Consider the following 24,562-nt stretch of genomic DNA (forward strand, 5'->3'; position numbering starts at 1 on the left):
CTTCAGTTTCTGTCCCTGAAACCTCTTCTACTTTCACATTGTTTATAACATCTAGATGAACATCTCTCATGGCATGATTTTTTCATGCCTGACTGTCTTTGCACTGTCCTCTGGCTGGTTACCAATACTTTAGATTGACCAATTCCTAGTGAAGTGCGAAATCTTGCACCTCACCATCTTTTACCAGATTTGCTCCCACCTGTCATTTTCTCAATTATCTGTTAATGCTAGCATTATTTATTTATTTATTTATTTATTTTTGAGAACAAGTTCCACTCTGTTGCCCAGGCTGGAGTGCAGAGGTGTGATCTTGGCTCATTGCAACCTCTACCTCTCGGGTCCAAGCAATTCTCATGCCTCAGCCTCTTGAGTAGCTGGGACTACAGGTGTGTACCACCATGCCCAGCTAAGTTTTGTAGTTTTAGTGCAGGATTTCACTATGTTGGCCAGTCTGGTCTCAAACTCCTGACCTCAAGTGATCCTCCCACCTTGGCCTCCAAAATTGCTGGGATTATAGACATGAACCACCATGCCCAACCTAGTAGTAGTATTTTTTTGTATCAAATTTATCTGTGGTTTTTTCCTTGCTTCTCACACTCACATCATTCAGCTTCTCTTTCTTGCTGGGGTGCACCAGACTCCTTCACCATTATCAGATAAGAGATCTTTTTATATTCACACGTACCCAGGCCACCACTTAATGTATTCTGCACTGTCCTCATGTTAATCTTGAATGTTGCTTGTTTCTTGTCAACCTCCTTCTCAAATTTTTGTATTGCCTATACGATGAAATCTACACTCATTCTATTTTTTTCTGCCTTAACTCTCATTTCTGTCTCCTCCAAACAAAACCTTTAGTCACAAACCTTTTGTCCTACCTAATCATAACGTCTCTTTTCCTGACTGTATCACGTCACTCAAACTCTTCCTTTTATCTCTTCCTCATTCTTCACGGCGGAGAACCCCAAACGGAGATTTACCCACATATTTATTAACAGCAAACCAGTCATTAGCATTGTTTCTGTAGATATTAAATTAACTAAAAGTATCCCTTATGGGAAACGAAGGGATGGACCGAATTAAAAGAATAGGTTGGGCTAGTTAACTATAGCGGGAACATTTATGCCCTTAAGGCGTAAATCGTTCATGCTGTAGTTTGTAATTTAAGAATGCCTTTAAGCGGTTTTCTGCCCTGGGTGGGCCAGGTGTTCCTTGCCCTCATTCCCTTAAACCCACAACCTTCCAGCTTGAGCATTAGTGCCATTATGGACATGTCACAGTGCTGCTGAGATTGTGTTTATAGCCAGTTTTGGGGCCAGTTTATGGCCAGATTTTGGGGGGCTTGCTCCCATCAAGAAATGATTAAATAAATATCACCTGACGCCTTTCCCTCTCTTTTGAATTGAGATAGCTTTACAATAAGCTATCTACAGAGCCATATGGTTTTCTTATGCAATTAATCTGGTTTCTTTAGGTCCCTTTTTGCCAGGTAAACAACAGTTTACACCTGTTGTTCTGGTCGAAGTATTACTAGTGCTCCCTTTCAGTTTTAAAATTATCTCAGTTCAATTGATGAATCCTAGGCTTACTCTACTCATCCAGTACAAAATATATAGCACCAGTTGCTAGTGGATTTATAAGCAAGTGTTTGCTAGTGAACCATATGATGAGCTTACATACTAAAGAGATTATTCTAAGTAAAAGAATGTCTTTCTATATCTTATCAGTATAAGATATTGAAATGTGTTATTCCTTAAATACTGTATGCTCTGGATGAGGTTTCTTAGCAGCTATAAGTAGCAAGCAACAAGAGTCATTTCTCTTTTAACCTTTCTTTGCTTCCCATTCCCCTTTTTTGGGGGGGGGGGGTGAGTGGGATGAGACTGCATGGCAAATAAGTTTCTGAAGAAATGACTTAATACTTTTGTGTTGGGGTCCCTAAGACCACCCCCAGCTTTGGTAATTTGCTTGGAGAACTCACAGGACTCAGCATATAGTCATACTCGTGGCTAAGATCTATTACAGTGAAAGGAAATAAAGAAAGGGTACAGGGGACAAATTCTGGGGGAAACCAGGTGCGACCTTCTAGGAGTGCTCTCCCAATGGAGACACACAGAGCATGCTCAATTCCCCCTGCAAGAAGCTGTGGCCTGTGAAATGTTATCCACCAAGAAAGTTCATTAGAGACTTGTTGCCTAGAGGTTTATTGGAGGCTGATCACGTGGCACCCGCTCCCGGGCATGTACCCAAATTCCAAACTCCCAGAGGGAAAGAAGGTGTTTGCATAAACCATATTGTTTGTACAAACAGTTTAGGTGCAGTAAGCCATCTCTTAGCAGTTAGAGTGATGTGAACCCTCCCTAAATTAACATTCCCAGACACCAGCCAAGGGCCAGCTTTGTAAGCAAATCTTTCAAGAAACAGCAGTCAGGCCTGCTGTGCTAAATCTTTCCTGCATAGTTCTGTTGACTAGAAAAAAAAAAAACATTTTAGACTCTGAAGGTCTCAACATTCTAGTTTGTTCCCATGTGCTCACAACACAATCAACGATGTTATATATATATTTTTTTTAATTTTTTAAAATTTTTTATTTTTTATTATACTTTAAGTTCTAGGGTACATGTGCACAACATGCAGGTTTGTTACATATGTATACTTGTGCCATGTTGGTGTGCTGCACCCATCAACTCGTCAGCATCCATCAACTCGTCATTTACATCAGGTAGAACTCCCAGTGCCTTCCCTCCCCCCTCCCCCCTCCCCATGATAGGCCCCGGTGTGTGATGTTCCCCTTCCCGAGTCCAGGTGATCTCATTGTTCAGTTCCCACCAATGAGTGAGAACATGGGGTGTTTGGTTTTCTGTTTTTGCCATAGTTTGCTGAGAATGATGGTTTCCAGCTGCATCCATGTCCCTACAAAGGACACGAACTCATCCTTTTTTATGGCTGCATAGTATTCCATGGTGTATATGTGCCACATTTTCTTCATCCAGTCTGTCACAGATGGACATTTGGGTTGATTCCCAGTCTTTGCTGTTGTGAATAGTGCCACAATAAACATACGTGTGCATGTGTCTTTATAGCAGCATGATTTATAATCCTTTGGGTGTTTTTTTCTTTTTTTAAAAAAAGTAGAGACAGCATCTCACTATATTGCCCAGGCTGGTCTTGAACTCCTGGGCTCAAGCAGTCCTCCCACCTTGGCCTCTCAAAGTTTTGGGACTACAGATGTGAGCCACCATATGCAGCCTGACATGATCTTTTAAAGTAAATAAAATTTCCAAAATAACTTGTGGAATAGAATAGTGCTCCTATTCTTGCATCCCTTTCACTCAGTAGTGTGCTAAGACACGCTCCAGAGAGTCCTTCTCCTGCATCTCTTTCCAGCTCCCACATTCTGTGATGCTGAGTTTGTGTTTTGAAACTGGCCATTTTGGCATTATTTGTACCACAGAAACCACAAATATTGCACATCAGGCTTTTCTCCTCAGAGAGCCAGTTGTTAAACATTTATTGACACCTATCCCTCATTGCTAAATTAATTAATTCTTATGTATATAGTGTGTTCCAGTAAGTGATGGTAAGAAGAAAAGAAGTATGATTTGTGTGGAATGCTGATGTTCTTTTTGTTTGCACCCTGTCTTTCATAAATGATGTCTGGGAGCTGAAAAGTTTTGAGTTCAAATCTCCTACCTGATTTATACATTCTTCACATTTATTAGCTTAAAAATTTAGAATACTCAACTTTAAACGTCTCCAGTGAGTTGCTAGTAATATTGGATTCTTTGTAATCACCTAATTAAATGCATAATAAGTATATATAATTACAGCTGATTCTTGAACAACGTGGGGGTTAGGGGCATCTACTCCCTGCACAGTTAAAAGTACATGTATAATTTTTTACTCCTCCAAATCTTAATTACTAATAGGTTCTGTTAACTGGAAGTCTTACCAATAACATCTTTTTTTTTTTTAATTTTGTTTGTCAAACTACCATTATAAATGGCTTCAAGTTTTCTATCCCCAAATTGGTGTCAATGGATACTTAGTACTCCAGAGAGCCCCTTCTTTCCATTGGCTTTTGTAACATCCAGCTGGCAACAAGAAAGGTAGAGGTGGGCAAGAAAAGTAAGTCATGTCTCTCTGCTAAGCCAAAGTCACCTTTAAAGAGTGCATCTGAGGGTGATAGTAGGCAGAGAAGAGGGAAGAGAGAGGCATTGTCTAAAAGAAAATGAAATCACCTCAGTAATACTCTCTTATACTTTGTCAGTAGAGCCTTATTGCAGTCAGATATAATGAATGTGCGTGGCATTGACATAGCATGATTCATCAGGTTAGAGCCATTGAATTTTTATTTATCTGTTTATTTGTTTGACTCTGCTACCAGCATTATCTAAGATCTTACCTAATGAAGTGGCTCTCCTGCTTAATATTCTTAGATGCTTCTCCCTCCATTAAAATCCTAATTTGTTATGCAGCATCCAAGATATTTTACGGTATGATGCTATCCTCACTTCTCCCTCTTCTTCTCCATGTGTTCACACTGCAGTCAAATCCATCTCTTCATGCCTCTTTACTTTTTCAGGAAAATGGCCCCTGCTTTTTTATATTGTTGACAATTCAGTCAATTGTTCATCTTAAGATTCAACTCCAAATACCCCCATTTTCTCCCATAATTTTGAATTTTATCCATCCTTCTATGATCCCATAATTTTTCATTTACATTTCTTGTATTTTTTTTTAACTGCAATGGGTATTGTGTACTTATTCTGTGTGTGTGTGTGTCTGTGTGTGTATCTCCTGCCCCACACACTATATGCTCTTGTAGGCAAGGACTATAATAAGTGCTGTGTTAAACTTTTTGTTGGAGTTACTTTGTCATAAAGATAGCAGAGCAGGAATTGAGTCTCTATGTAGAACCATCAGTAATCACCCTCTGGTTTTTCTCTTTAGGCAGATACACAAATTGACCGAGAACATCAGAACTTCTATGAAGCGTCATTAGAATATGTCTTTAAAATTCAAGAGGTCCAAGAAAAAAAGAAGTTTGAATTTGTTGAACCGGTAAGTTTCAGATTTTTTGTAAAAACAGTAGGCTGAAAACAATCTATAGAAAAAAAAGTACACTTTTTTTATAATATATAATTTTTCTTGAAAATTATGATTGATGAAAATAAAAGGGGAGTAGGGAAGGGATGAACAGGTGGAGTACAGGTGACTTTTAGGACAGTGAAACTCTTCTGTACAATAGTGTAGTGGTGGATGAGTACATTTGTCAAAACCCATAGAATGTGTAGCACAAAAACTGAGCTCTAATGTATACTATGGATTCAGTTAATATTAATGTATTAGCATTGTCGCATCGGCTATAACAAAAGTACCACAGAAATGCAAGATGCTAATAAGAGAGGAAGCTGTTAGCGGGAGGGAAGTACAGAGGTGGCAGGGGACAGGTGAGCTGAGGGGGCATAAGGGAACTTCATTCTTTCCACTCATTTTTTGGCAAACCTAAAACTGCTCTAAAAATGAAGTGTATTAATTAAATAAATTAAAAAAAGAGGCAGTGCATTATCTATACATGAATGAGTACACTTTACCAGTAAAATGACACATTTAGCAAAATTTTAGACAGAGAGGGAAAACTGAAGGCTCTGATTTCCCCTTTGTTCTGTGCTCGCCTTTCTCACAGGGCTCGGATCTGCTTGACTTTCCTATGAAGTCATTTATTTTTCTAAGTTGGTGTAAAATGTAATGGATTTCCTAATGTAAACTGCATTACAGAAAAGAACAGGTGGCTGGTCTTTATAAGCTTATTTCATTTTTTAGCATTTTTTTCAAGTGATATCCTAATGTGTTCCAATATTGCCTAAAAAGGCATCTTGACAAAGTGGCATGCATGATGAATAAAGGTTTGCTCTAGAGTCAGGTGATCGGTTGTCTGCATTCTTCAATTCCCATGAGATCAGAGGACAGGGTTAATAAATGTGTAAGTAATCAGATATCTAATTTAAGCCATTCTTTTCTTCCTATGTCAGTCCTTTAAAAAATCCATTCATAATAAAAATAAAATACTCTATTTCTATGTTAGTGGATATGATAAGGAGAAGGCAAAGGAAGACAACATTGTAAAATGTATTTCACATGAATCATTTTCTAATGGAAATCCACCAGCTGTCCCTTAAAGACAATGGAAAACTGAGACAGAGCAGAGGTTGGGGACAGTTATCAGGCCCAACCTGGCTTCCAGGACCTCTTCCTTTAATTGGAGCCTGCTGACTCTCTCCTGTAAACTAGGCAGTAGGCACATTTGCAAGATCAACTTTCAGCTAGAAAGATTAGGGAACTGAAGACCACCACTCAGGCTCAGGGGTTTAACTTTTACCTTTTATTTAGAATAACAAACTGAAGTTCAAGTTCTGTTTACCAAAACTTAATCCTTCAATCCCCTAGGATTATCCTCTTATATAGCAGACACTTTAAGATCTGATTAAACTTTATATGACCTAGAGAATGTTCTGAAGCTTATCTGGGGCTCATGCCCCAGCCTAACGTTTCCTGTTCTAGGAAGATGACCACTACTTATGAATCCTGTTCCCCTTCCCATTGACTAAGTCCCACCCTAGAATCCCACCATGGTTTCTGAAGCCTCGCTTCTTGCTAGCAAACTACTTCCCTAGAGCCTGTCCCTTGGGATTTTTGAATTGCAGCTCTTCTTGCCACCAAACCATCTGAGACCCCATTAATTCTGACAGTTTTTCTGTATATTCCTTCCTTGTGTCTTCCCATTTCCTTCAGACACTGTGCTGATCTGCTGTGCTGTTGTTTCTTCTCACACCTGGAATAATCCTTTCACATCTGTATGCCTTTATTCCTCTTGGAAGATGGTATGGGGGTCACTTGTTTCCCTAGGTCTCTTTTATAGCCCATCCTGTCTGGGAACAGTGAACTAGAACATTCTGTAAGATGACATCAGATGTATAAAGAGGAGATTGTAAAAAAATGTTTGCTCACAGGTGGCAAAAGGAATGACAAGAATTTATGAATTCGTGTAAAAATACAGTAGAGAAGTAGAAGCCATCTTTCAATTGAAATGTGTTTTCTTCCCTCTACCTTATCCGAAGCTACGATGTCCTGATAAGTCTTCTGTCATGCATACCTTTCTTATGACACCACAGTCAGAATTGATGTTAAAATTGTCCTTCTTCCAAAATGTTTTCCTGGCTGCTCTGTTTTTCCTATTAGAGTGTCTGGCCAAACCAAATAGTACTGTCAGTTTGGTCTCGTCCTCATTTCTAGCCTCAGAGTCTCATCCATGGAGTTGGACTTAATATCCATTTGAACAATGAGAATAGACATGGGATCAATGAAGCGTGAGTATGTATGTCGATCTTTAGGTTATGCGTTGACAAATTAATTTGGAGGAGAAAAGTTGTAAACTCAAGCTCCCAGGAGCTATAAACATAAAAAGACATGAAAACACTTTAATGTTTTGCTGTTTTTGTTCTTTAAAAATCCAATTCTTGTTTGTATTGCTATTGCATGTTGTAGAAATCTAGTAGTCTATTCTAGCTTTAGCCCAGATTAGTTTAACAAATAAGCATTAGAGTAAAGCAAATGCCCTGGGAATGGGTCTATCTCCTATAGATTGTAAGAAATCCAATAGAAAATATGAACAGGGGATAGTGACTCATGAAATAATATTCTTACCTTATGATGATATATTTGAGATTAGTTTACATTGTTTTAATTAATATCAAGATCATACTGCTTGTCATAAAACTTCTATGCAATATTCATGTGCTATTAAGAATAAATATTCTGGCTGGCGTGGTGGCTCATGCCTGTAATCCCAGCACTTTCAGAGGCCAAGGTGGGTGGATTGCTGAGGTCAGGAGTTCAAGACCAGCCTGACCAATATGGTGAAACCTTGTCTCTACTAAAAATGCAAAAATTAGCTGGGCGTGGTGGCATGTGCCTGTAGTCTAAGCTACTCAAGAGGCTAAGGCACGAGAATTGCTTGAATCTGGGAGGTGGAGGTTGCAGTGATCCAAGATCGCACTATTGCACTCCAGCCTGGGCAACAGAGTAGTAACACTTTGTCTCAATAATAAATAAATAAACAAATCAATCAATCAATCAATCAATATTCCTACATTGTCATTATTCTAAAGAAAAACTAGGTCTGACACATGGACTGAAAGAGGACTTTCAAGTGTTATTTATAAATAAGCTACGTGTTATTGTTTTAGAAACATACCTGAAATCAATTTTTTTGTTAGTGTTTGGTGTTTTTGAGATGGAGTTTGCCCTATTGCCCAGGCAGGAGTGCAGTGGCATAATCTCAGCTCACTGCAACCTCCACCTGACAGGTTTAAGCGATTCTCCTACCGCAGCCTCCTGAGCGAGCAGCTGAAATTACAGGCGTGCACCACCACACCCGGATAATTTTTTTAGTTTTAGTAGAGACAGAGTTTCACGACGTTGGCCAGGCTGGTCTCGAACTCCTGACCTCAGGTGATCCACCTGTTTCGGCCTCCCAAAGTGCTGGGATTACAGGGTGAGCCACCATGCCTGGCCTGAAATCAGCTTTTTAAACTCAGTTCTCTATAAGCTATACAAGTTTAATAGCCATCTTTTTTCCAGTTTATTATATTTTATATAGAAAGGGATTATAGCTCACTGGTGATTTCTAGACCCACCATTCTGTATGGTAGTAATTACCCATAGCTAGTCTAAGTTAGGATGTGCTGTAAATATGAAATCAACATCAGCGTGCAGAATTTTAGTATGAAAAAATGGACAATAGCTCATTAATACCTCTTTTATACTGATTACAGGTTGAAATGCTATTTTGGATATATTGTATTAAAATAAATTATTCAAATTTATTTCACTGGTTTTCTTTTTTAAGTATTTAAAATATGTTTACTAGCTGGGCACAGTGGCTCACGCCTGTAGTTCCAGCACATTAGGAGGCTGAGGCGGGCAGATCGCTTGAAACCAGTAGTTCAAGACCAGCGTGGCCAACATGGTGAAACCTCGTCTTTGCTAAAAATACAAAAACTAGCCAGGCGTGGTGATGGGTGCCTGTAATCCCAGCCACTCGGGAGACTGAGGCACGAGATTCACTTGAACCCTGGAAGTGGAGATTGCAGTGAGCCAAAATCACGCCACTGCACACCAGCCTGGGTGACAGAGTGAGACTGTCTCAAAAAATAAATAAATAAATAAATAAAAAAGAAAGATTAAATATGTTTACTAGTTAATTACACATTGGCTTCATTTGTGGTTCATATTATGTTTCTGTTGAACAGCAGGTTCATCCTTTCAGATGTGTCAACAAGATACGCAAGTTTAGTTTTATGATGGGGGAAAGAGATCAGGGAGGGAGAAACATCTCCTGATTCTTGGTTATAATATTCACCTACTGCTCAGAGCTGCCTGAGGTTTATGAGAACTTTTATGGATTAGAAGAAGCAGTTCTATACCATGCTCATGGATAGGAAGAATCAATATTGTGAAAATGGCCATACTGCCCAAGGTTATTTATAGATTCAATGCCATCCCCATCAAGCTACCAATGACTTTCTTCACAGAATTGGAAAAAACGGCTTTAAAGTTCATATGGAACCAAAAAAGAGCCCACATTGCCAAGACAATCCTAAGTCAAAAGGACAAAGCTGGAGGCGTCACGCTACCTGACTTCAAACTATACTACAAGGCTACAGTAACCAAAACAGCATGGTACTGGTACCAAAACAGAGATATAGACCAGTGGAACAGAACAGAGTCCTCAGAAATAATACCACACATCTACAGCCATCTGATCTTTGACAAACCTGAGAGAAACAAGAAATGGGGAAAGGATTCCCTATTCAATAAATGGTGCTGGGAAAATTGGCTAGCCATAAGTAGAAAGCTGAAACTGGATCCTTTCCTTACTCCTTATACGAAGATTAATTCAAGATGGATTAGAGACTTAAATGTTAGACCTAATACCATAAAAAACCCTAAAAGAAAATCTAGGTAGTACCATTCAGGACATAGGCATGGGCAAGGACTTCATGTCTAAAACACCAAAAGCAACGACAGCAAAAGCCAACATTGACAAATGGGATCTGATTAGACTAAAGAGCTTCTGCACAGCAAAAGAAACTAGTATCAGAGTGAACAGGCAACCTACAGAATGGGAGAAAATTTTTGCAACCTACTCATCTGACAAAGGGCTAATATCCAGAATCTACAAAGAACTCAAACAAATATACAAGAAAAAAACAAACAACCCCATCAAAAAGTGGGGAAAGGATATGAACAGACATTTCTCAAAAGAAGACATTCATATAGCCAACAGACACATGAAAAAATGCTCATCATCACTCGCCATCAGAGAAATGCAAATCAAAACCACAATGAGATACCATCTCACACCAGTTAGAACGGCAATCATTAAAAAGTCAGGAAACAACAGGTGTTGGAGAGGATGTGGAGAAATAGGAACACTTTTACACTGTTGGTGGGATTGTAAACTAGTTCAACCATTGTGGAAAACAGTATGGCAATTCCTCAAGGATCTAGAACTAGATGTACCATATGACCCAGCCATCCCACTACTGGGTATATACACAAAGGATTATAAATTATTCTACTACAAAGACACATGCACACATATGTTTATTGCGGCACTATTCACAATAGGAAAGCCTTGGAATCAACCCAAATGTCCATCTGTGACAGACTGGATTAAGAAAATGTGACACATATACACCATGGAATACTATGCAGCCATAAAAAAGGATGAGTTTGTGTCCTTTGTAGGGACATGGATGCAGCTGGAAACCATCATTCTTAGCAAACTATCACAAGAAGAGAAAACCAAACACCGCATGTTCTCACTCATAGGTGGGAACTGAACAATGAGATCACTTGGACTCGGGAAGGGGAACATCACACACTGGGGCCTATCATGGGGAGGGGGGAGGAGGGAGGGATTGCATTGGGGAGTTATACATGATATAAATGATGACTTGATGGGTGCTGATGAGTTGATGGGTGCAGCACACCAACATGGCACAAGTATACATATGTAACAAACCTGCACATTATGCACATGTACCCTAGAACTTAAAGTATAATAATAAAAAAAAGAAATAACAAAAAAAATTCTTCAATAAACAAAGATTTTAGAAGTTATTAAAAGAATTGGCTTTAGAGTCAGATACACCTAAGACTGATGCTAGCTTGAACCCCTAATAGTACTGAACAAGTGGTTTAATCTCTAAACCATGGATTCCTCTTGTGTCAGTGAAATCAGTTATCAGCACCTCCATCATGGGCTGTGTTGAGAATTACACAAGGCATGAAAAGATAACAGTATAGTTCCTGGAGTCTAAAAAGGTTTCATAAATATTTGTTGGCTAAATGACTAAATCTCAGCTTATATTCTTAGAAAGGACCAAAAGCAGGGTAGAATCCTGTGAGGAAATATCATCTGGAGATGAGACCTTGAAATAAATATGAAATGTGGGAGTTGGAGGGAGACGTTTACAGGGACACTAACAGACAGTCAGGTATTAACTGGGTTCAAATATAAGCACTGTCATTTAGTAGCAGTGTGACTTGAGCAAGTCACCTAATTCTAAACCTTGGGGACAGAAAAAATAAAAGCAAAAATGGCAAATACTTTACATAAATAAAATACAAGAGATGAGTCCCTGAGTGTCAGTTATATTGTTCATGGGTTTTTAAAAATATATTTGTAACATTTCATAATTAAAAAGTTTTGATCAGTTGGAGCAATAATATCTATGTAACATGAGGATCATATGAGGATTAAATAAAGTAATATTAAAAACCAAAAAAAAAAAAAAAAAGAAGCAGTTCTAGAAGTACTCTGAACACAAACAGCTTAAGTAAGAGTTGTGGAGGAGCCCAGAGGTCTCAGAAGTATTTCACAGTACATAAAGATTTGTGGCTTAGAAAACGGAATCTTGTTATGACTCATCTGCCTTACGATTCATTCAGCTGTAAACTTGTGTATGTGTTGATTATGTCCTTTAAGCCTACTTAGTTGGACGTATGTTTCGTGAGCAACTACTATGTGCTATGTGTTTTCTCTGTTTTAGCTCACATAAATCCATAACAGCATTATTATGAAGTAGTTGTTAGATGAAGAAGCTAAGTTACAGAAAGATTGTTGGTTGCCTAAGGCCACAAACCTAAAGTGGCAGATAGGAACCCAGAACCCAAATCTGAAGTCATGGTTTAGTACCACTTCCTCAGTGGCCGCCTAACTACAGAAATTAATCCTTCCTGATAATATTTGCTCTGGCCAAATAAAATGGATGATTAGAAAATTATATAGTGTAGCTATGTTAGTTCTTTAAAATTAGAAGAAAATAAGAGATTTACCTTTGGTAAGCAGCTACAGAAAGTATAATAGCTAAATGAGTTGGAATAAGATGTAATTTGGCTCCACATCTTACAGCTGTGCAAATATGGCAGATTTTACAAATTCTCTGCCTCAGGTTTTTATCTGTATATTGAGGACAAAAATAATGTGTAGTTCCCAGGATGGTGGTGAGGATCAACTAGCACAGGTAATGCGTAGAGCTCTTGTATTGTACCTGGTACATCATTAGCATCAATAAGGCACCAGCCAGTGTGTACCTCACTTATACTGTGATTGGCAGGTAGGAAAACAACACTTATGAATCCCTTTGTTAGTTGTGGCTTTAAAGCCCCATGTAGCTTTTTTAAAAACGCATTTTAATTTTAGCCTTCTAAATATATGCGTAGAGTAAGTTTTGTAATAGCATTTTCATGTTACAGTACTCCTTTTAGATTCCATTATAGTCTTTTTGTATTAATGTTTAAAGTTAATGCAGAAAATGAAAATAAATCATCATATGAAAATTAAAATATAGTGCTTTTGGTGCTCTTCCCTTGGACTGCTAAATCTAATTTAAATTTTTTGCTGAAGAAAATTTTGCCTAAGTTGCTAACATGTTTTAGCTTGTTATTATCAAGAAGTATACTATAAAATACTTTTTAGAGTCTCTGAATTTAAAAAGCTTACATAATTTTGAGAATGAAATGCTACTGGCTAAGTCTTTTTTAAAAATCCATCCGCTAGTATATAGATGAGCAGATTTTGAAAGATTAACCTTTTGATGTTTTTTTCCAATATAATCAATTAGTTTTAATTTAGTAAATCAAAGTAAAAAAAATAAGGTAGCATCATTGTTTTTTGAAACTCTGTAGGAGTAAAGGTTAAATTTCTATCCTGTTTAAAATCTGTGGGTAATCATTCTTTGAAAATGAGACAGCAAAGCTTTTAAATAGAAATAAAATCTGCAATGGTTCATGGATAAGTCTAAAGTTCAGGGTACTGTTATTGAAAATTGGAAATTTGTGATATAATTTAATGAATAGAATTTTATAAAAGTAAGAAAAATGCATCCTATGTGTTTGGTAGAAATCAATCATGTAGCTTCTGCTGGACTTTATCACCTTGCTGGTGACAGTAACTTCTCTATTACAACTGAGCTGTAAAGATAAGCTGGCCATTCATCAATGCCTCTGTTCCTTTACCACCAAAGTGTACGTCAGGCCTCTTCATCTGAATTCCCTCCTCTTGAAGGCTCAGAAATCCATCTTTTCAGGAATTCCAATGATGTTTTTCAGTGCTAAGGCGATGGATGACCACGGCTTTGTTTTATTAATCAGTGCACATGTTTGTCCATTCATTCATTCGTGCTCCTGTCCTCCGATTTTAAAAGTAGTCTTTTCCAGGCCAGCAATGACTGGCCACTTTCCATTCTTGGCTCTCTTTTTATCTTCAAGTTTCTCATTATTTATTTGATTAGATTTGTATATGCTTTTGTTTTCTTGCCATGAACTCCCTTGCACATCTATGCATTAGACTTAAAGCAATCTGTAGTCATTTTGAAGATATCCTTTAAGATGTTTATCTCGAAGTCTCCTCCAGGCAGGGAATTGCAAAGACTACAGATTTGACTCACAGCCCTGACACTTTTACAGTGTGAAAATTGATGCCTTGACTTTGCCCTACTTTTCTAATCTTCTTAGAAGCTTAGATGGCCAAATGTGAAGAATGGAACTATATAACATTTTGATTTCTTATAGTGCATTATGGTGCTTTGTGTAGGGGAAGTATTTATTTTTATTTTTTAAAAACAACTTCAGGGCAGGCATGGTAGCTCACACCTGTGATCCCAGCAAGTTGGGAGGCTGAGGCGGAAGGATTGTTTGAGCCCAGGAGTTCAAAACCAGTCTTGACAACATGGCAAAGCCCACTTCTACAAAAATTAGTTGGGCATGGTGGCATGCACCTGTAGTCTTAGCTACTTGGGGACTGAGGTGGGAGGATCACTTGAGCCTGGGAAGTCAAAACTGCAGTGAACTCTAATCATGCCACTACACTCCAGCCTGTGTGAAAGGGTGAGACCTTGTCTCAAAAAAGAAAAAAAAAAAACTTCATAAAGATATAATTCACATACCACACAGACAACTCATTGAAATTATAAAATCCAAAGGGACTTTCACATAGTATATTCACAGATATGTATAACAATCACCACAAAAAAATTTAAAGTATTTTCATCACCTTAAAAATAAACATCACATCCGTTAGCTGTCTTTCCCAGTATACCCCATAACCCCTAATCCTGAAAACCACTAATTATTTTCTGTCTCTATTAATTTGCTCTGGGCATTTCATACAAATGAAATTATATAATAGATGACCTTTTGTGATTGGCTTCTTTTACTCAGATGCAGTTTTCAAGGTTCATCCATCTGAAAGCATGCATCAGTACTTCATTTCCCTTTAGGGCCAAATAATATTTTATTGTATGGATAGACCACATTTTGCTTATCCAAATATTAGTTAATGGATATCTTTTCACTATTATGAATAATGTTATAAACCAGCTGTCCCCAACCTTTTGTGGCACCAGGGACCAGTTTTGTGGAAGACAATTTCTCCATGAAAATAATTGGTGGGGAGGGAAGGGTTTTGGGATGAAACTGTTCCACCTCAGATCATCAGGCTTTAGATTCTCATAAGGAGCATGCAACATAGATCCCTCACATGCGCAGTTCACAATAGGCCTCCAGCTCCTATGAGAGTCTAATGCCAGCACTGACCTGATAGGAGGCAGAGCTCACCCACAGCTCACCCCCTGCCATGCAGTTGGGTTCCTAACCGGCCGCAAATGACCTTTACTGGTCTGCAGCCCAGGGATTGGGGACGCCTGTTATAAACATTCATGTACAAATTTTCGTGTAGATACAAGTTTTTCCCTCTCTTGAAGTAGAATTACTGAGTCATATGGTAACTGTGTGTTTCACCATCTGAGGGACTACCAAAATAACTGCACCCTTTGACATTCCCACCAGTGGTGTATGAGGGATACAGTTTCTCCATGTCCCTCACACACACTTGCTATTATCTCACTTTTTGTGTCTAGCCATCCTAGAGAGGTGAACTTAGATTTCACTTTGGTTTTGATTTCTATTTCTCTGATGACTAATAAGTCAAGAATCTTTCAAATGCTTTTTGACCATTCATATATTTTCTTTCGAGAAATGTCTATTCAGTTTCTTTGCCTATTTTTAAACTAGGTTATTTGTCTTTTTCTTATTTAATTGTAAGAGCTGTTTATGTAGTCCACATACAAGCTCCTTATCAGATAAATGATTTTTGTAAATACATTCTTCCATTCTGTTAGTTTTCTTTCAATTTTCATGACAGTGTACATTGAAGCATGAGTTTTTAATTTTGATGAAGTTTGTGTATTTTGTTGTTGTTGTTTGTGCTTTTGGTGTCATATCTAAGAATCCATTGCCAAACACATCATAGAGATGCATTCCTATCTTTTTTCTAACTGTTTCATAGTTTACGTCTTACATTTAGGTCCTTGATCCATTTTCAGGTAATTTTTTGTCTATGCCATAAAGTAGGGGCTTCAACTTCATTCCTTTGCATTTGGCTATGCAGTTATCCTAGAATAATTTGTTGAAAAGGCAATTCGTTCTCCCTTGTGTGGTTGTACCATTCTTGTCGACAATCAGATGATGATAGAATATATGTGTATAATAGACTCTCAATTCCATTACACTGATTTATATGTCTGCTTTAGTGGCTGGGATGTGAGAAAAGACGATGGTTTCAGTTTACCCTTATGCCAGTATCACACTGTGCTGATTACTGTTGTCTTGTGTTAAGTTTTGAAGTGTTTTTGTTGTTGTTGTTTTGTTTTTAAGATTTTTTTTTTTTTGACTGGTTGGGGTTCCTTGCAGTGCCCTATAAATTTTAGAATCAACTTGTCAATTACTACAAAAAAGTCAGCTGAAATTCTGACAGATTGTGTAGAATATATATGTCAATTTGGGGAATATTACCATCTTAACAATATTAAGTTATCCAGTCTATGACATGAGATGCTCTCCATTTATTTTGACCTTCCTTAATTTCTTTATGCAGTGTTTTATAGTTTTCAGAGCATAACTTTTATACATCTTTTGTTAAATCAGTTTTCCTAAGTAGTTTATTTTTTTGAAGCTATTGTAAATGGCATTGTTTTCTTAACTTTATTTTCAGATTGTTCATTGCAAGTGTATAGAAATACAACTGATTTTTGTATATTGGTCTTTGTATCCTGCAACCTTATTAAACTTGTTTATTAGTTATAATAGCTTTGCCCTGGATTTTGTAGGATTTTATATATATGAGATCATGGCATTTGCAAACAGAGATACTTTTTTCTTTTTTCTTTCTCATCTGGATGCCTTTTATTTCTTTTTCTTGCTTCGTGTTTTTGACTAGAAGCTGGAACACAATATTAGAAGTGTCAAGAATGGGCATCATTATCTTGTTCCTGATCTTGGGTGGAGAAGGAACACATTCACTCTTTTATCATTAAATATGACATTAACTGTGGGAGTGGAGTGTTCAGTATTTTAACCAGTGATTAATTTCTTAGGAGATAAGGGTTTATGCTTACAGTTCTTAGTGGTCAAAGATGGTTACTGACTTATATTTGACAACTAACCTTACTTTGTTGGTAAAGCTGGTGGACGGGCTCTGTAGAAATTGATTCTGTGGGTTCCATTAAACTCAAGAACAAATTCAGAGCATGATTGGCCGTGCTGCTCTGGGAAGATGGGATGTCTCTAGCACTTTGAGAATTTTAATAAGCTAAAAAAAAGAGGTCACTGTAATAATTGATTATTGTCAGTCAGAAAAGAGGGCAAGCATGTAGGAATGAATCACATCCTTGTAAAAGCATTCACACTTCAATGGTTCTCAGTTTGAGCAACAGTTGTCTGAAATTACTGTATCTACCACTTAGAGGCTCTTCATCTCAGCAACCCCTTTTCTTAGCTCTTACTATTATCTGCCATTTACATCATCAGTGGTAACTTAAGTTTTGACACTTTTGGAAGTGCCACATCCATACTGCATTTAGTTAATTGGTTACTAATGGGCTGGGAAATTATGAATATTTGTTTTTTTAAAAGACTATTTATCTGTAAGTATGGCATCAGTTTTTCCAATTGGTTGGGCTATTGGAGTGACAAGTAATTTGGTTCTATACCCTTGAGAATAATAAAGTGCTATATGAGATTTCCCCAATGATAAAAGGAACTTTCTTAGTATTCAAACTATTCTGTCTATCTAGGAGTTTGTAGTTGTTATTATGGTTACTGTTATTATTTTAAATGTCAAATTTACTTGAGGGTAAACTGAAACCATAGTTTTTCCCTCACATCCCAGCCATTCGGACAGATTCACCAAAGAAAATGATCTGTGGGAAGTGCAATTCTTAAAGCTTTTCAGGCTGTCCTGTTCAGTTCTTTCGCTTCACATCTTGAAATTTTGTAGAGGATGAAATGAGCAAGTATAGTATTCAAACCTATAAAACGTTTAACTTTGCTGCCATCTAGAGGCAGGTTTTTTATAATGCGCTCTTCGATAAACCCAAATTCTGCTTCCAAAGACGTGGAATAAAAAGGAAAAAGGTGGATGGTTTTTTGTATATAATTCTTATGTGCCTTCTATAGGATTGTACATTTCCTAGTGGGTGCTCAGCGTGCTTTATGAGATTAAAAGATATTTGTCTGCTGCTAAGTGAATCTGAATTCTGCTAGAAGCTGCCAATGGGTTTATTTTCCTCTTGACTGAAGTTGGCTGCATATAAAATGCTAAGGATATGGAATAGTCTGAATAAGATGAGGGTAGCAGGCTCTTACTTTTTAGAACATGACTAAGAATTTAAAAGCAGAGTTTAGTGGGAAATATTGGTCTATCAAAATCTGTGTGAAAATACATCCATAAGAGTTTTGGTTAGGGCGACCCACATGTGGTTCAGTGAATCTGCAATCACGCAGCAGCCCTTCGCATGAGGGAGCGTCTCACAGGTAGTTCCCTGGAGTGCACCCAGCATCTTCTCCAGATGTCTAGTCTTTTGAAATAGAATACGCATTGACATTCCTTATCCAAAATGCTTAGGACTAGAAGTGTTTCCGATTTTTTTCATATTTTCGGATATTTGCATATACATAATGAGCTGTCTTGGGAATTGGACCCAAGTCCGAACATGAAAGTCATTCTGTTTCCTAAACACCTCAAACACATAACCTGAGGATAATTTTATTTTATACAATATTCTTAATAATTTTGTGCATGAAGCACAATTTCTATATATTGAACCACCAGAAAGCAAAAGTATCAGGTGTGGAATTTTTCACTTCTGGTATCATGACAGTGCTCTAAACATTTTGGATTTTGGAGTGTTTTGGATTTCATGTTTTCAGATTAGTATTAATACTTTAGGGCTGGAGCATCAAGCCATGGCATAGCAATTTGAATGTATTGGAAAATTCTGTGGCCAAAGAATCATAATTGACCATTTGTTAGAATTTTTAGCAGTGTTCTGGGTGTGGTTCTGAATGGTTTACTTCATGCTTCTGAAAACATCAGTGTGCTTTGTCTTTTTTCCATGTTCTAGAAACTAAGAATATTAGAAAAGATGGATCTCAGGGCATTCATTGTTTTATAGAAGATTTATCACAGATATTCTTAAAATCTTCTTTACAAGTTTAATTAACTTTTATACTGATGATGCTTTTAAAGCAGCACCTGCTTTGTATAGCATCCAGTTTGTAACAAGACAGTTTAACTGTGGATTAATTATAAATGGTAAAACATGAAACAATACTTCCCTAGCAACTTCATAAACAGTTGGATGTTTAGAAGACTACTGTTTTATATGTATATATATATATATATTTCAAAAGTATTTTCTTTTCTCTCTGAAAAACTCTAAATCTATATATGCAAACCTTGATTAAAGGTTTTTTTAAATCCAATTTAAAAATTTAGCTGCAGTTTTGTTTATGCCATATTATATGCATTCAGGTAGACTATGTATTTTATTGGATAATTTGATATAGCATCATTGTAATCTATTGAATATTTAGGTTTGATAATAAGTGTTAGATGATGTAAAACTGACAGTGTAAAATATTTATAAAAGGGCAAATGCTACATTTTGGTGCAGTATCAGGACTGTTTGAACAAGAGAAGAAAAGTCCTTAACATATAACAACAAAAATGGCTTGAAAATGTTTTCTGAAATGAACATGACTTTGTTTGTAGGAAGAAAAGCATGAGGTCATTGTTTTCAGGTAGAACCAGTGTTTATCTGTTGGAAATCGTAGCACATGGGCCTGACGCTTAGCTGAATCTTCCCTGCCTACCCAGACAGAGGAGGTGGCTGCATGTTATTTACATGAGAAAACGGTTTCAAATTGTGTTTCTTTCTTAATTTAAAATAATAAGTTACAGATAAGTTATGAGTGACTTTTCAAAAATGTTTTCTAACTTTATCGCAGGAAGAGGTTGTGGGAAAGATTAGGTCACTATACAAGTCTGTGAAATAAAATCGCTGTAAATGAAATGAAAATGCTTAATTTTTTTTCCCAATATAACGTTCCATATAACCTGTGTCCTATAATTCCATGGAGAGCCTATCTTAATTTATGGATAAAAACATAAATACACATATGAATTTGAGATTAGAAGGTTAGGATCATAGAAATTATAACTTTGTAAAGATTTTACTTTCTCAGAAATGAAAGACCTGTGTTATCTAGTTCGGTGATTTTGCTCACCAATTCCCTGAGTTCTTCCCATTCCTTTGCTAAAATGTTGTCTATTCAATACTCAAATCAGTACTGCCACCTTGTGATACTTTTTCTTAATTTCATCTGGCCAAATTCTCATTCCTTCCCTTGGGTACTTCTTATCTGTGATTTACTGGTTTGCTCTTCCTTACATCGCATATCTTTTATCCCCTTGTTTAGATTAGAAGTTCTACCAGGGTGGGATCTATGCTATTATACTTTAGTCATTATCTTAGTGGTCTCTTCTGGATATTTCTTCAATGCATTTGAGTAGCAGAATAGTTAACATGACAAATGTCCTTGATCAGCCTCAAAAGTTAAATTACTGTCTACCAAAAGGGAAATAAAAATCCTTTTGTGGTTTCTGTTTTATAATTGTAAATCTATTGCCTGCCTTGCCAAAGCCATTGAAAATGTATTAGTTTGAGGAATGATAATGAAATACAGTTTTCTCCCTGTTTTATATCATTAAATGGTCGTTACAACACATTTTCATGGCTCTTTATCTCTTTATCTTTGCAGCTTTTGTCGTTTCTTCAGGGCTTATTTACTTTTTACCACGAGGGATATGAACTTGCCCAGGAATTTGCACCGTATAAGCAACAGCTGCAGTTCAACTTGCAGAATGTAAGAGTATACCTGTTCTTACTGTCTCTCAGCAAATCTGCAAATCTGATTTCACAGGGCAGCTAAGTTATAACCAAGTTAAACCTTGGAATCTTTCAAATACTTGCCTAAGTACAGTAAAATTCAAGAATTAAGAAAAACCACTTTATAAATGTATTACAATTTTTTTTCTAGCTGCTAGTGGGAAATACACCCCACAAAACCCTAATCTTAGTTAGAAAAATTTATGCTAGCAAATTTTATAAAAATATTACCCAGTTGGAGACACCTGAAAGTTTATTAACTTTTGCCTTCATCCAGTGTTCTTACTAATTTACTGGGTGATGCAGGATGAATAACTTTGGAGAGCTAATTTCCAGTATGGTGGCTATAGTTAATAATACTGTATTGAATACTTGAAATTTATTAGGAGTTTAGGTCTTAAATGTTCTCAGCATACACAGATGGTAACTGTGTGGTGATTGATATATTAATTAACTTGATTGTGGTAATTTCATAATGTATACATATATTAAAACATCACATTGTACATGTTAACTATATAATTTTTGTCAATTATACCTCAAGAAAACTAGAAAAGAAAATACTGGAAATAAGAAAACAAGACCTTAGAGAAGTCTTTTTTTTTTTTTAAGATGGAGTTTTGCTCGTCACCCAGGCTGGCGTGCAATGGCACGATCTTGGCTTACTGCAACCTCCGCCTCCTGGGTTCAAGCGATTCTCCTGCCTTAGCTGCCCAAATAGCTGGGATTACAGACATGCACCACTACACCTGGCTAATTTTGTATTTTTAGTAGAGACAGGGTTTCACCATGTTGGTCAGGCTGGTCTCGAACTCCCGACCTCAGGTGACCCACCCGCCGCGGCCTCCCAAGTGCTGGGATTACAGGTGTGGCCCACCGTGCCTAGCCTGAGAAGTCTCATTTTTAAGAGAGCAAAACTTCTTTATCTGTGAGATGAAGGATTGTACTTTAATAACAAAGATCTGATCTTTCTCTGAAATTGAATATAAAATATGTGCTGTTTATTATTTTCAAATAACAGGTTTGAATGTGGTTTTGAGGCATACAAAATAACTGCTTTAAGACATAAGCGAGAGATCCTTTTGTGGTTCATGGGCATGGTGTCCGGGGTGTTCACGCACATGTGTGAGACATGCCACCCTCTGAACCTTGTTATAATCTCAGCGCATTACCAGTCTAATCTGAAAAAAACAATAAGAAAAAATAAATACAAAATAAAAAGTTTTTTAAAAGTGAGAATTATTTCCTTACAGGTCATCAATTTCTATCAGAATTTATTTTGTAAAGTAGTGTAATCGATCCTTTTAGTCTCTGATTGCAGCATTATATAAATTCTGATGTTCAAATGCTGAGCAACACTTGCACTGACATAAAAACACACCCAAAAGGTGGGCCAACCCATTTCACATTATCAAACCTGACAAATAATGATGTCCTAATTGTTGAGGTTTTACTATAACTGAAACCCTGACTGCCAAGTACTATATAGCCCAAATCATTTGGAAAACCTTTGCTTAATTTTCTACAAAGTGTATGTTTTTCTGCTTATCTGGTTCTTGCCATTGTGGAAATGTCCAGTAAATAAAACTACAGAGTCAGAATGTCCCATAAGAAATGTGTGAGGGGATTTATTCCCTTGTGTTTTGAGTTTTGGCTTTTATTTAACTTAGATTTTCTAGCAGAATCAATTTCACCTTTAATTCTTTCTATTATTTTTCCATATGGAATGTATTTAGGCTTTTACAGTTACTATTAAAAGGGAAAATTATAAAAGCTGAAGTATCTTTATGATTTACTTTCACATTAAATAAAATTACATTAAGATTCCTAGGATTCAGGAATAGGAGAGAGGTAAGGAATTGGGGGAAAAATATTAGACCCTTATGTTTGAAAGACAAAAATAATGAAAGTGACAAGAAAATTTTGCTCATTTTGATATTTTTTTTTTTTTGATGGGCCATAAACTCCTTAGAGTTAGGTGATGGTGATTATTATATCTTCAGAAGCATATTTTTGAGGTAATGCAAAAGAGGTATTCATAGAGAAAAGCCTGATTCTTCCTATAGCTTAAATAAACTTGATATAAAGTGAATAATCTATTTGTTGCCACAGAAGAAGTTAGAACTTGGAAACCTGTTGATTTTTATGAGTTAATTTATATACTCACCTCTTAACAATACCTGTGCTAGTAAATAAAGCTACATGATATTTCTTCAAAATAGCCTTTGGAACGGTGGTGACAAACTTTTTTTCTTGACTTGTTCAATGCCACATGTATCAAAAGTATATTAACTTATTTTGTTTTTTCCCTCAAAAGAAACTAAGTCCCTATATACCTGTTTTTTACCTCAGGTATTTAGGGAATTCAAATTTTATGTAGTGCATCCTATATTTTTAAAATTACCATAGTTTACCTTCTAAGTAATAATGTTAGAGTGTGAAAATAGGAAGAAAGTCTCACACACACACACAAACAGAGAGAGAGATTCAAAGAGAAACATGCAGAAGGTCATTCAGAGAAGTTTTCACTAAATCGGTTCAAAATCAGACCTTGGGACCCAATGTCACAAAGATATAGATGTGGTGAATAGTGCCAAAAGAATCAAGGTCATCTTTGTACGATTTGCAGTTTTGAAACATTTTTCTGGGCCAGTCAGGTGGCTCACACCTATAATCCCAGCGCTTTGGGAGGCAAACACATCGCTTGAGCCCAGGAATTTGAGACCAGCCTGGGAAACATAGTGACACCCCATCTCTACAAAACATTAGCCAGGTGTGATGGTATGTGCCTGTAGTCCCAGCTGCTTGTGGGGACTGAGGCAGGAGGCTCACTTGAGCCCAGGAGGTCAAGGTTGCAGTGAGCCATGATCGCACCTGGGTGGCAGAATGATACTCTGTCTGAAAAATAAATAAAAACTAAACAAAATATTAGTCTGGGTGTTTCTGAAACTTGGTAGAAAACAATGACTGAAATTATTGTTTCTATTTACTTAAGACAAGGAATAATTTTGAAAGTACTCGACAAGAGGTAGAGCGGTTGATGCAAAGGATGAAATCTGCCAACCAGGACTACAGACCACCCAGCCAGTGGACGATGGAAGGCTATCTGTATGTCCAGGAGAAACGTGAGTCACAAAGACATAACTTCACGCCTCTTAAGACTTAGCCATCTATTAATATTTACATGAGATGTGACTTGGTTAGTAGTATTTCCTTCAAGTAGGAGGACTGAAATTTCTTACAGCTTTATATCTACTTTCCCCCCAACCACAACCAAAGTGAGGAAGTTTTTCCCACATTTTGCCATCAGGATGTCTAAGTTGGCATATTATTGAACTTGGAACTTACAGTCTTCACTCATACCATAACATGAGTTCGGTTTTATCATTTAATTGTGATACTTAATCTCAACTTAAAGTTTCATGGAAAATTGCAAACCAAAGCTTTTATTGGGATGAATCGTCCTGCTGACTGTGATAATTGTTTTACCCTCTGTTGGCATTATTTTATTTAATTTTGTGCCCTGTCAGTTTTCAGGTGTAACATTGGTAATCATGGTAATATCAAATTGGCACTCCTTACTTCTTGAGGTTTGGAAATAAGTACCAAAGCCAATAGAGCATAATTATGATTGCCTCACACTGAGGACATTTTTCTCTCAAAAATATTAAAAAGCCATTCAGACTTGTATAACTAGTTTT

The 24,562-nt window shown here is 36.9% G+C and overlaps 1 protein-coding gene and 1 non-coding gene across 2 annotated transcripts in view; both read left to right on the forward strand.

The window, feature by feature from the left end:
• Positions 1 to 24,562, forward strand: part of ARHGAP42 (Rho GTPase activating protein 42) — a 315,746-nt gene that overhangs the window by 231,806 nt on the left and 59,378 nt on the right. Inside the window, exons 6-8 of the mRNA XM_033204701.1 lie at positions 4,954 to 5,064; positions 20,734 to 20,838; positions 23,857 to 23,986. Of these exons, the coding sequence (XP_033060592.1) occupies positions 4,954 to 5,064; positions 20,734 to 20,838; positions 23,857 to 23,986 (346 nt within the window). The remainder of the gene's footprint in view (positions 1 to 4,953; positions 5,065 to 20,733; positions 20,839 to 23,856; positions 23,987 to 24,562) is intronic.
• On the forward strand, positions 21,938 to 22,043 carry LOC117081904. The gene has a single exon (XR_004436372.1). It is a non-coding gene; the product is annotated as a small nucleolar RNA U13 (small nucleolar RNA).

The sequence above is a fragment of the Trachypithecus francoisi genome, unplaced genomic scaffold, assembly GCF_009764315.1.
Source record: "Trachypithecus francoisi isolate TF-2019V2 unplaced genomic scaffold, Tfra_2.0 Lachesis_group8, whole genome shotgun sequence".
In the NCBI taxonomy this organism is placed as follows: Eukaryota; Metazoa; Chordata; class Mammalia; order Primates; family Cercopithecidae; genus Trachypithecus; species Trachypithecus francoisi.